The sequence below is a fragment of the Taurulus bubalis genome, assembly GCF_910589615.1.
Source record: "Taurulus bubalis genome assembly, chromosome: 1".
NCBI classification, from domain to species: domain Eukaryota; kingdom Metazoa; phylum Chordata; class Actinopteri; order Perciformes; family Cottidae; genus Taurulus; species Taurulus bubalis.
In genome coordinates, this window is record NC_136589.1 from 44,177,707 (window position 1) to 44,191,316 (window position 13,610).

Here is a 13,610-nt window from a genome sequence, read left to right on the forward strand (position 1 = left end):
CCCTCTACACCAATATTGCCTGAACTATGGATGTTGACAAAGGTTTGTGCCAACATCTCGTTTCTCCTCATCTCCCACTGCTGTTTCCATCATTTAGGACTGGAGACCCAAACTTTTTTTAATCCCGTTCATTCTTTTTAGCATTTTCCATACTTTATACATTTTTGTCTCCCTTCCTATTGAGTCACAAAATGTCCTCCAAAAGTCTTTCTTTATATTTTGTATTCTCCTCCTAACATTTGCTCATGACTTTTTATATGCAATAAGATTCTGAAAACTATGATTCTTTGAAAGTGCCCCCCGTTTGCTTCATGCGAGAACATTTTGGTCAGATTTAGCATGGAGTCCAATGGAGCAGTTAAGTCTATTGGATTCCATCGACACGCGTATGACGAGCACAAGATTTCCTACGTTTTGATCCAACAATGGCGTATGAAGATTAGTGATGGGTCCTTTTGTGTCGAGGCTTCCAGGTAGATTTTGGTGAAGCGCGTATCGAGGCTTGTGTTGATGACGTATGCGGTGACGTTCGAAGCCTCGCGAGCCGGCCGCACCACGTGACTGATTCAGAAAATGGTTCGTGGGTTTGCCGTGCGATTTGAAATATAAGAGGCAGAGAAACTCAATGGATTTCCTTCCTCTCTGTACCCAGCTTCATGTGTGCCTGTGAAAGGGTATTTTATAAAGCAGGCGAAATAGTCTCAAAAAGCCCAGCACTGTGGAAAAGTCCTTATTTTTTACTTGAAAAAAAGTTGGAGTTTTGATTTTGACCCCGCCATTATATCATAAAGATAGACACAATATTAATAAGTTAATAATTGATGTATTGGCGTCACAAACATAATTTATTCAATTTAAAGCTTCACACACCAAAGCCATGGTGTCGTTATGATCACTCTGCCTGTTTTACATGTATTGGCCACTTGGTGGAGCAGTAGAGCAAATTAAGCTCCATGACGCTTCGGCCCATGAGCGAACCAATTGGATGGAAAGCTTCAAAGCTTCAGGAAGCTTCATCTCGCCATCACTAATGAAGATGTTTACAAGATTCTGCTGCTCGTCTTCACTCGCTGCGCAATACACACCCATTATGAAGTTAGAAACGGTCCCAAAATGTGTTGTTTTCTCTCTTCACTGCGAAACCCCATTCAAGTGAATGAGACGATTTCTCGCCGTTTTTCATGCCTTTCGGAGAAACGGCCGGTCGAATCTTTTAGAAAAGTCATAGCACACAATTCCCGATCACGGCGCACGTATTGATGTATTTTGATGCATGTGCTGGCAACGCTGTGGGAGGAGATACGGTCCAAAGTTTTGTTCGGAAGAAGGAGGCCTTTAGGGGGGACTCTTGCTCGGAGCCGGCAGTGTGCTACTTCATGTGTTAAAGCTGCATTCTCTCTACTGATCAACAGGGGGCGACTCCTCTGGTTGTATAGAAGTCTATGCTTCATGTGTTAAAGCTGCATTCTCTCTCCTGACCACCAGGGGGTGACTCCTCTGGGTTTTTTTGGGAAACAAAACACAAACACTTTCTGGAATATATGAATAAATAAACAGCATTGGTGACAATACATGTTATTCTCCTGGTGTCTACTAGGGGAGTGGACACCAGGAGAATAATATGTATGGTCTCCATAATACAGCAGTGATGCCCCTAGTGGACACCAGGAGAATAACATGTATTGTCTCCATAATACAGAAGCATACATAAAATATAATCAATAGTTTCCATAGAGAGGACAAACTGAGAGCACACACAAACTATCTGGCAACTTTTATTCTTAAGGTGGGACAGCAGACAGGTGAGTGACCTTTGACCCTACAGGGGTCTGTTCAGTAGATCAGCAACAAGGAGGCGACGTGGAGGAATAAATTAAAAATCCCAAAAGAACTCGTCGGGTAAAAAGACTAACAACAAAAGAACCTTGAAACAAAAATATTCAACTTCGGAAAACAGAAGATTCAAATAAGAACAATAGAAAAAATCTGTTAGAAAACTCGAGTGCGTTTTAGTTTTTGGTTTGTTTCTTCCTCACTGTGCTTCTGTGACACACACACACACACACACACACACACACACACACACACACACACACACACACACACACAGTTTGTACAATAAACGGGTCAGACCTTCAGTATTTACACTCGTATTTATAGTCTCTCTCTCTCGCTCTCTCTCTCTCTCTATCTCTCTCTCTTAGCTTTCAGAGTTTAAGCCCCGCCTCTCGTTGTCCCGGTCGGCCAATCAGCAGCTGCTGTTCTTGAACTCTCCGTTCTCAGTGATGGACAGCTTGGTGGGGTTGCTGGGCGACAGGCCGTTGCGGAGCGGCGGCGCACTGTAGCGCTCCTTCACCTGCGTCAGCGCCGCCATCAGCCGCGAGTTGGCCGCGTCCAGGGAGCCGATCCGCTTCTCCTGATTGGACGGAGAGCTGAATTAACTAGAAAATTTCGCAAGAAATTTTGAAAGTGTGGCTACTACTGCCGTAAGACGTCGCAATATATATACATTACCGGTAGTGAGATGTGAAGGTTTTTGTCAACATTCATGTGTTTTATACATGTGGAAATACATTTTACCTTAATTATTCAGAATTAAACTGGGTTCATAATTAATTAATTAATAATGGATTATGGATTATAAAATAGGTTATAAATAGGTGTAAAGTAATTATTTCATTGTCACCTAAATGCAATAATTCTTAACCATTTAATAACTTAATTAAATGATTGCTTTACTGATCAGTTTACAAAAAAGTGTTAAATTATTTAAGGGACAGGATTTTGGGTTTATTCCTGTTCAGAATTGATTAGATGTAGTTATGAATGGAATATACAGTAATAAAGGTTTTTACAGGATCACTTTACAGGTTTTACATTTGAGGTTTATTAATGAATACGGTCACAAGCATCATCGTCATGATTTAACCGACAAGAAATCCTGAAAACTTAACTGGAAGTTATCCCTGAATTCATTTTTCACTTTAATTGATCAATTTAGGCCCTTGTATTATGACTGAGTATCTCATAATTATGAGATAGTTTCTCATAATTATGACTGACAGGATCTTAATATTTTTCATCACAGTGGGCTTCCGTACCTTCATGTTATTTAAACTGTCCAAAAAACCTGTATTACATTGTTATGAATGATCAAATCTATATATTTTAAAGGTGAAAATAAAAGATAAAGTCGTGACATGAAAATTAAACTGAGTAACATTTGAGGGCAACAGCAGAAAATATAGAAAATATAAACGGCCCAAAAAAACAAGACAAAGTAAACAAAGTGACTGAAGCTCAGTGTTGATCCACCTGAGACCAGGAAGAAGGTGAAGGGGGGCAGCCAAACAGAAACCAAACAGCCTGAGACAGGTCAATGTGAAGGAGGTGATCCAGCTCCTGCTGGTCTGGACTCTACAGACACTGAGACCTAGTGGTCTGTACCTACAGACACTGAGACATGAAGGTCTGGACTCTACAGACACTGAGACCTGATGGTCTGGACTCTACAGACACTGAGACCTGATGGTCTGGACTCTACAGACGCTGAGACCTGTTGTTCTGCCGTATTAAATAAACAATAATAACCTTAATGAAAGAGGATTTACGGGACGGTACCTAATAAACTGGCCGAAAAACAAAGTCTGTTTATATCAAATGACACTGGCTCTCACAACAACACTATGAATGCTGGGTAATGGACATGGCACGTCTGCTCTGTGATTGGCTACACAGGTGTGTTGGTGCTGGTTGTTTTTTGTGTGTTTCTTTTCCTTCTAAAAGTAGCATGGTGCAGTGGGGTAAGGGAGGGGGCGGAGCCACAGGTGAGGGAGGGGGTGGGGCCACAGTCACTACTTGCCTGATTGGTTAATTTCACATCCGTTACTGACCTGAAATCAGCGAAGAGACGGTGAGAGGCTTCAGAGTAAAGGTACTAAAGCTGCTGAACAGGAAACCAGCTCATATTTCAGAGTAAAAGTTTCATACAGGTGTAGGGTTGGGTACCGAGAACACGTCCGGTACCTACCGGACCGAAAAGCAACGCAGATTTCGGTGCTTTCTTCCGGTGCCTGAGCCGATTTAAATATTTTTTTTTACACTACTCTGTAATGTTGCACGGTATATAGATACTAAAAAGGTAGCGCGGTACCCGCACGTTAAAAACAATAGGATTTTGATGTATCGATACTATTAAAATAGCACGGATCAGAGGACACTCCTCCACTCTCTGTTGTCCGCCTGCATGCAGAGCGGGGCTCGAGGGGGCGGGGCTTCCAGCGCTCACACACACCACACACAGCGTGCACACACAGAGATCGCTGCAGACACGAGCACGAGCTTTTGAACGTCTGTCCTCGGCTTTCTGGAACAAATCTCTCGGTTGATATTAATCATGACGTGTAGTCCAGTAAAGCAGCAGTTTGTAGAATCCGACGGTTTCTGAGTTCTGTTGCACACGGTCCCATCAGACCACCTTTTTTTTTATATATATATTGTTTATAGTTTGAAGTTAAAAGGTTTGAAGCTGTAGTTTGAAGACAAGTGTTTTGTATGTATTCATTTATTCATATTTATAGTATACTTTAAAAGGTTAATATATTGTTCAATTTGAAGAAAAAAAATTGCCTTGGTAATAAAAAAGTATCGGTTCAGGCACCGGTATCGTTTTAAAAGTATCGGTTTAGCACCGGTATCGGAAAAAACCCAAACGATACCCATCCCTATACAGGTGTGATGTTGTACCTGAGCGTCAATGATCTTCTGTTTGGCTTCAATCACCGACTGCATCTCTGCGTGGTCCCGTTTAAGCTCCTCCTCCACCGCCATCAGCCTACACACACACACACACACACACACACACACACACACACACACACACACACAGCTGTTTTCCTGAATTCAACCATCAGTTTGCTTATTTTAAACACGCAGTGAAATAAATAAAAATAATAAAAATCCTGTTTTCAGTTCTCTTGTTGCCACATGACACCATGTGGCAACAAGAGAAGTCATGTGGCAACAAGTGGCGTCATGTGGCAACATGTGGCGTCAAGTGGCAACATGTTATGTCATGTAGCAACAAGTGGCATCATGTGGCAACAAGTGGCGTCATGTGGCAACATGTGGCAACAAGTGGCGTCATGTGGCAACAAGTGGCAACATGTGGCGTCATGTGGCAACAAGTGACAACATGTGGCGTCATGTGACTTCATGTGGCAACAAGTGGCGTCATGTGGCAACAAGTGGCAACATGTGGCGTCATGTGACTTCATGTGGCAACAAATGGCGTCATGTGGCAACAAATGGCGACATGTGACATCATGTGGCAACATGTAACGTCATATGACTTCATGTTGCAACAAGTGGCGTCATGTGGCAACATGTGACGCCATGTGGCAACAAGTGGCGTCACATGGCGTCATGTGACTGACCAACTGAGCCAGGTGGTCTCTGGCGGCGGCAATGTTTTGGGAACATTTTGACAATTTGAAAAAAAAAAATTGGGGAACCTTTTGAAAAAATATTTTTTGGTAAAACATTCTTTGACAATTTGGGGCCTTTTTGGAATTTTGGGGGTAAAATATTATTTGACAAGACAATTAAAAAAAATTACAAATTTTTGGTAAAATATTATTTGACAATTTGGGAACTTTTTGATGATGACGTTATAAAAATAAATCCGAAAACGTTCCTAATTAGTTCCCAAAATGTCATGTGGATTTTTTTTTTTCCAATTTTGGGAACTATTAAGGAAAAAGGTGTCAATAAAAGTAATGTATTGAAAGGAGTTGTCACTACTAATACTACTACTACTTCTAGTATTCCCAGCAGTAGTTGTAGTGTTTTGGAGTATACTCGGGTGCGCTTGTTTTCCTGCCCGGTGCAGGCAGGGGATGGAGCGTCCCTACCTGCAGATGATGCCCTTCATCTGGCGGTCCTTCTCCTCCTGCTGCCTCCTCAGGCGCTCCTCGCTGTCCTCCAGGCGCTCCTTGTACTCCAGCAGCAGCTTCTGCATCTGCTGCTCCTGACACTGCAGCCGCCGCTCGTACTCCTCCAGGCGGCGGGAGGAGAGCCGCAGACGCTCCTTCAGCCGGGAGATCTCCTGCTCGTACTGAGAGGGGGAGAGGGAGAGGAGGAGGAGAGGAGAGGGAGGAGGAGGAGAGGGAGGAGGAGATTGGAGAAGGGTAGGGGTCACTATGCGTTAATATTTTCAGAATAAGTTGAGTTTAGAAATACGTCTTTGTGAGCAGTACTTTAATACATATATACACACATATACATATACACACATATATATATATATATATATATATATATATATATATATATATATATATATATATATATATATATATATACACACACACATACATATATACACATACATATATATATATATATATATATATATATATATATATATATATATATATATATATATATATATATATATATGTATACATATACACACAAAGTGGTGGGCCGTCAGGGCCTGCTAAGCCTTCTCTGCTGGCCTAAACAGAATCACAAAGTTATAGCTATTTTATAATTTAATAGTTTTACACAAATACACTAAATGTGTTATAATGATTTTTCCCTATCAGCTTATTTTCTCACTGCGCAGCACCTGTCTTCCTCTGTTGCTCTGCCTTCAGCCTGCAGCACTGCTTTCAGTGCAGCAGGTTTCATCCAATCAGATTTCTCTCCTGTGTCTCTATGTCAGCAAAGCAGTTTAAGCCTTTGCAGTTTAAAGTACACTGAGAGTGGCTGTTATGGTTGATTGTCATGGACTTCAACAAATCAGATCTTTAGTTTGACAAGCTGGGTGGATTCTTTGATGTGCAGCGCCTGCGAAATGGCGTGGACGTTTATGATTGGTCAGTGGCCCAGCGTGACCATTAACATGCGCTGTGATTGGTCAGTGAGGCAGCGTGACTTCTGTCAACGAAAGAAAGAGAAGAAGCTATAACATAGAAGCTAAAATCTCAGGCTGAAGCCTGAGAAACGGACTTGCTGGTGGATTTACTGATGACGCCTTTCACACGGAGGGTTACGGAGGGTTATGTGCACCTGGTGAGTGAGCTGCTGGTTGTGTTACTGTTTTTACATCAGCAGTCTTATTTAATCATAAACAAGCCACAGCGCTGTTGCTGCTACTGGTCGAGCCGGGGCTGGGCCCGCTACCCTTGGTGGCTGTCGGGGAGCTAGCTGCTGCAGCTAACGCTGACAACACTTTTTAGCTCAGGGGGATGAGTGGTCGTCCCGCAACCACAAGGTAGCCGGTTCGATCCCCAGTCCCTCCATAGCTCACATGTCCCCATGTGTCCCTGAGCAAGACACTGAACCCTCAACTGCTCCCTGGGCGCCTCTCAGGGCTGCCCACTGCTCCCTATCCAGGGATGGGTCAAATGCAGAGAAGAATTTCCCCAAGGGGATTAATAAAAAAAAAAGTGCATGTTTTCTTTTTCTTATATATTTGTGCTGAATTTTCCGTGTTGTTTACTAGAATTCAAATAGTGTGCAGGGCAGCAGCTGCTACTCGTGCCGCGGCACCACACAGGAGATGTCTTGTGTGTGCAGTGTTTTAGTGCCTCAGTATATTTGATATCTTTTCTGATTATTATTCAAATCTCTCTGTACCTTCTCAGTGTTCTTGCCTTCCTCCCTGATCGCATCCCCTCCCTCCTCCTCCTCCTCCTCTTCCTCTTCGTACTGGCCGTTGTTCAGCACCCAGGCTGCCGTCCTCTCCACCGGAGACATCACCTCCGCCGGAGACGCGCCCTGAAGGCAAACCGGTGACATCATCACACACACGGAGTAATCTTTACCAACTTAATGACTGAATATGAAGAATGAACGCGACATGTTTCATGTGTATTTCTGCAGTACCTGCTGCGGCTGCTTGGTGGCGCTCTTGGGGGGCGGAGCCGCGTCCTCCGCGGCGCAGGCGGCCTGCTGGCAGCCGGTGTGGTCGGGCTCCGGCGCCGGCTCTGTGTTGGCGCTGCTGCCGCTGCGTGGCGAGGCGCCGTGAGGCAGGGAGCGTGGCGTCCTGGCCCCGCCCCCTAACCTGCTCTGCTGCTCCACCTTGACGATGTGGGCGGTGCCTGCCGTCGTGCTCTGCCGGGGGACGGCGACTGCTGTGGCGGTGCCGGGCGGCAGGTCGGGCAGCGCGGGCCTCCGCGGCGCGGAACGCTCGCCGCTCTGCGCGCTCCGCCTGCCGCCCGACTCGTCCAGGCTGCCGCTGGACGACGTTGCGCGACCTTTAACCCCCACCCGGCTGCCAAATTCGTCAGAGTTGCTGCGGCTGTCGTGCGAGCTCTCGGTGCTCAGGTTCTCGGAGCTGGAGTCCGGGCGCGACGAGTGGGTGGAGCGAGCGGGCGGGCCGTGGTGGGCGGGGTTACTCAGGTGGTACACGGGGTTCTGGAAGGACAGAGGCTGCAGGCTGCGCTGCTGGCCGAGCGCCGGGTGCAGCGGCCGCCTCGCCTGCGGCGCGCTCTGCGGCTGCCCTTCTCTGGACGGGGCCCTGGTCTGGTGCGGTCCGAGGGGATCGGGGTGTGAGTAGTTCAGCTGGGGCGGCGGGGCGTGTCCGACGGAGGCCTGGGAGCCCGCCCTGCTGAGGCGGGGCGGGGCCTCGTGGTGGTGCGGCGGCGGCGGCCCCGCGAGGCCGTGCAGGTTCTGGGCGTCCTGCAGGTCCACCAGAGAGATGCTGCGCCCGCTGGGCAGCAGGCGGTCTCGCTCCTCGTGGTCCGAGCAGCTGGCGTTGGTGGACGGGTGCTGCTGAGCCAGCAGGGGGCGCTGGCCGCGAGCGTGTCCCTCCACAACGTCGCTCGCCGGAGACAGCAGGCTGCGGGCGTCGCTGTGGCTGCAGGAAGTGACACGGACACAAGTCACGTGGCGTCATGTGACGTCATGTGGCGTCATGTGGCGTCATGTGACGTCATGTGACGTCATGTGGCTTTTGCAGGGTTCCACAATCTTCTGCTCTGATCAACATGCATTCATTATTAGTTGGAATGCTTCAGCATACACTCACCATGGATGTGAGTGTATGACAAATTCATACCTGCATTCCCCTTGTTCCTAAGTCCCTCCATGTTAGTTTCTTAACATGCTACCAACCCAACATCTCTCTCCCTCTCTCTGTAGACCTCTCTCTCTAACACCTCACTCATTCTCTGTCTGTCTCTCTCTCTTTCTCTCCATCCCTCCCTCTCTCTCTGTGTCTTAATCGCTCTCTCCTGCTCTGTCTCTCCACCCTCCCCTCTCTCTCCCTTTATGCCCTGTCTCTCTCCCCCTCTGTCCCTCTCCATCCCTCCCTCTCTCTTTCTTTCTCTCTCCCCCTCTCTGTCTGTCTGTCTCTCTTTCCCTCCTTCTCTCCCTCTCTTTCTATACCTTTCGTTCAACTTTTATATCTTCTTCTGTACGTATTTTGAATCTCTTCTCCTTCATATATTCAGCTACAGAAACCGCTCAGCTATTCAAATGTTCAGCTCCGTAAGGACACGATGGCAATGGCCATATTTTTTTTTTCCTTTTCATATTTATGACTTGAATTATTAAGCTTTTTATGAAAATGAAAAGGAATATGATCCAATGGAGGAAATCTTCAAATCCTCTTCAATTTCAAAAGCTTACAGGTTCTGCATACCTTCAGCTACAGAGACCTTTTAAACGTTCAAATGTTGACAAAACCTTCAGCTATTATTCTATAATTTCATATTTTTTATATTCAGCTAAATTCAGATAAATTCAGCTATTTTCATCTATATTTTCAGCTTTTTGCATTCCAACGCATTTTCAGCAGAAAATGCAATTTCTAGTTATTATTATTATTATATTTATTTATCCCTTATCCGGTTACCTGTCGGCGGGGTCCTCAAAGATCCGCTGTAACCCTGACGACAGGCTGCCGCTGATGTTGTGGTCCTGGAAGCGTCTCAGCTGCTGCTGAGCGGGCGTGGGCGCCGACAGGCAGCGCGAGATATCTCCCAGAATCCTCGGCAGCGGACCCAGCTTCGCTACGGTGGCCTGCAGGAAGGAATTTTCACCCTGAGGTCGCCGTGTGTGTGTGTGTGTGTGTGTGTGGTTTGAATGGAAGCACCAGGATGCAGTGGTGTGTTGGGGGCAACAGAGAGAGTCGGCCACATAGGAACAGAACAGAAGGAGAGAGGATGAGGGGGAGGAAACAAACATGAGAGAAACTTAATGGAAACAAAACGTCAAACTAAAATAACAACAACATGCGTCTACTGAACAGAACCTCAGCCAACACAGAGCCATGCTGAGGGGGGGGGGGGGGGGGGGGGGGGCATGCAGCCACGCAGCGTTAATGTGGTGAAATGAAGAGGAGAGATCTCTGCTGCTGATGGTAACTCATTAAATCATCACATATTTACAACACACACACACACACACACACACACACAGTCAAGTCTTCTATATATATATATATATATGATCTAAGAGCTGCTTGGACGGACAGAGTTTGGGGAAACTCTATTTCGATTCGAGAACATTTAACCGTTAAGCTTCTTTCACAAACAATGACATAACTAAATCAAAAGTGGAAATTCTTACAGATTACAGTCACCACTCAAAACCTGGTGAGAAAGGAAATTAAAAAACTAATGTGAATAATAAAACTCTGCATTATCGCAAATTTAAATTCTACCTTTTAAATCTGCGTTTTATTGTGTTCTTGTGTTCACAGCATAAATAGAATATTTGGTAAATATCATTATGATATTCAGTCAAATTTGTGTACAAAAACAATTTTACAGATAAAAACCTCCCAACTAGAATAAATATCAGCCTTTTACACGCTCACAGATCTAATAACGTGAAAATGTTTGATGCACAGATTGTGTTCGTGGACCTTTTAAGACTCTTTCCACCGTCTCTGGCCCACCTGATGCATGTTGCGTTTAGGTGCCAGCTTTTTGTGTGGGATTTCAAAGAAGGAAAGGAGTTTTTTTCATGAAAATTTGTATATGCTTTTGTCACTAACATAAAAACTCCTCTCTCTCCACACGGGAGTCGTCAGTTAGCGTCAAACATCTTTCTAGTTTAATCGCTTTTTACAAATGATAAATGTTAATAAAACATTCATCACTGCACACGCGCACACGCACACGCACATACACACACACACACACACACACACCTTGTCGAGCTGAGAGACGACCTCCCACAGCAGGGCGTGCAGAACGGACAGCTCGCGGCCGAGGTCGATGTGGCCCTCATAGCCCGGCGTGTTGGACAGAGTCTCCGGGTTGGAGATCTCCGACAGGAAACGCATCATCCCCGCCCACTCGTGCTCCAGGAAGTCGTTCATGAAGGCCATGTACTCCTCTTTGGTTCCAAACCTGCGGGCGGCACGCGCACACATTCGAGTGTTCGCTACGCAACGTGTCTGCAAACCGCTCTGTTTTTATGCTTTCAGATGTTTTTTAGATCTTCCTTTGTGCCTCTGGAACTCATCCAGTTAAAATCACTTCACGGGGTCCCAAACTGACCCGGGTGGAACAAATGTCTCCAGGTGATCTTACCTGATCTCCAGATGAATTCTACTCCCACATGCATCCCATAATCTCCTGTTTTATGACATGATCTGGTTAGATTTAGCGCTCGGGTCTTCTGTGTTCCAACTACAAACTACTAATGACAATATTTAGGTATCAATAAAATCCCAATATTTTATTTAATCTAGATGCACTAAACAAAGTAAAAGTTAATTAGTTGATGATGATAATAAATATTCTAGTTCATTGGCTGTTGGTCTATTAGAAATGGACTGAAGTGGGATGAAAACTTTATCTTATTTGACAAAATAGATGAATAAATGAAAATAGATAATATATCGCAAAACTCAGCATATCACAATAATAGCATATCATTACTTAGGTATTGTGATAATATCATATTGTGACTTAAGTATCATGACAACATTGTATCGTGGTGATATCGTATCGTGATAATATCGTATCGTGATAATATTGTATTGTGATGATATTGTATCGTGATAATACCGTATCATGATAATATCGTATCGTGATAATATCGTATCATGATAATATCGTATCGTGATAATATCGTATCATGATAATATCGTATCGTGATAATATCGTATCGTGATAATATCGTATCGTGATAATATCGTATTGTGATGACATCGTATCGTGATAATATCATGCCGTGATAATATCGTATCGTGATGATATCGTATCGTGATAATATCATGCCGTGATAATATCGTATCGTGATGATATCGTATCGTGATAATATCATACCGTGATAATATTGTACCGTGATAATATCATACCGTGATGATATCGTATCGTGAGAATATCATGTTGTGATAATATCGTATCGTGATAATATTGTATCAGGATAATATCGCATCGTGATAATATCGTAATGATACCGTATCGTGATGATATCGTATCGTGATGATATCGTATAGTGATGATATCGTATAGTGATGATATCGTATAGTGATGATATCGTATAGTGATGATATCGCATCGTATCGAGAGAATATCATGCCGTGATAATATCGCATCGTGATAATATTGTATCAGGATAATATTGCATCGTGATAATATTGTATTGTGATGATATTGGATCGTGATAATATCGTATCGTGATAATATCTTACCGTGATAATATCTTATCGTGATGATATCGTATCGTGATGATAACTTATCGTGATAATATCGTATCGTGATAATATCGGATCGATAATATCGCATCGTGATAATATTGTATCAGGATAATATCGCATCGTGATAATAGTGCATCGTGATAATATTGTATTGGGATGTAAGTATTGATAATACTTCCGTTTGTGGGGCAGTTGTTCTTTGCCCAACCTGCGTGTTGGCTGTAGCACTCACTGCTTTTGCAATTGCAGCGCTTACTACTTTGCTTGTGATCATTTAGTAAATCGTGATAATAGAGCATCGTGATGATATCGTACCGGGACCTAAGTATTGTGATAATATCTTATTGTGATAATATCATATCGTGATGATATCGTATCGGGACCTAAGTATCGTGATAATATTGTTTCGTTCATCTCCCGCAGACACTCACTTGGTGAAGTTGGCGAGGTTCTGGATGACCTTGGCGATGAGCGTGAGCGTCCGGGACGTGCGGTCGTCCGGGTATTCCTGCATGAGGCTGAAGAGCGACGGCGACATGATGGCGGGACACAGGAAGCGCAGGAACAGCGAAGCACTGATGAGCCGCTTGCTGATGTCCTGCTGGTGACCGCGGGCCACGCCCTGCTGCCGCCACGCTGCAAACACCTCCTTCAGCTCGCGAGGAAACACGCTGCAGAGACAGGGACAGGTGTGAGGTGTACTGGGAACACTGGGAACACAGGTGTGTACTGGGAACACTGGGAACACAGGTGTGAGGTGTACTGTGAACACAGGTGTGAGGAACACTGAACACAGGTGTGAGGTGTACTGGGAATACTGGGAACACAGGTGTGAGGTGTACTGGGAACACAGGTGTGAGGTGTACTGGGAAGACTGGGAACACAGGTGTGTACTGGGAACACAGGTGTGAGGTGTACTGGGAAGACTGGGAACACAGGTGTG

General features: G+C 44.8%; 1 protein-coding gene across 1 annotated transcript in view; it reads right to left on the reverse strand.

Moving 5' to 3' along the window:
- Positions 1 to 1,772: 1,772 nt before the first annotated feature.
- The window catches only part of rasal2 (RAS protein activator like 2), a 33,381-nt gene continuing 21,543 nt past the window's right edge, over positions 1,773 to 13,610 (reverse strand). Inside the window, exons 10-17 of the mRNA XM_079214648.1 lie at positions 13,099 to 13,338; positions 11,168 to 11,369; positions 9,866 to 10,053; positions 7,894 to 8,866; positions 7,645 to 7,785; positions 5,913 to 6,115; positions 4,747 to 4,834; positions 1,773 to 2,416 (exon numbers count right to left, since the gene is read on the reverse strand). Coding sequence (XP_079070774.1) covers positions 2,249 to 2,416; positions 4,747 to 4,834; positions 5,913 to 6,115; positions 7,645 to 7,785; positions 7,894 to 8,866; positions 9,866 to 10,053; positions 11,168 to 11,369; positions 13,099 to 13,338 — 2,203 coding nt within the window. The 3' untranslated portion in view covers positions 1,773 to 2,248. The remainder of the gene's footprint in view (positions 2,417 to 4,746; positions 4,835 to 5,912; positions 6,116 to 7,644; positions 7,786 to 7,893; positions 8,867 to 9,865; positions 10,054 to 11,167; positions 11,370 to 13,098; positions 13,339 to 13,610) is intronic.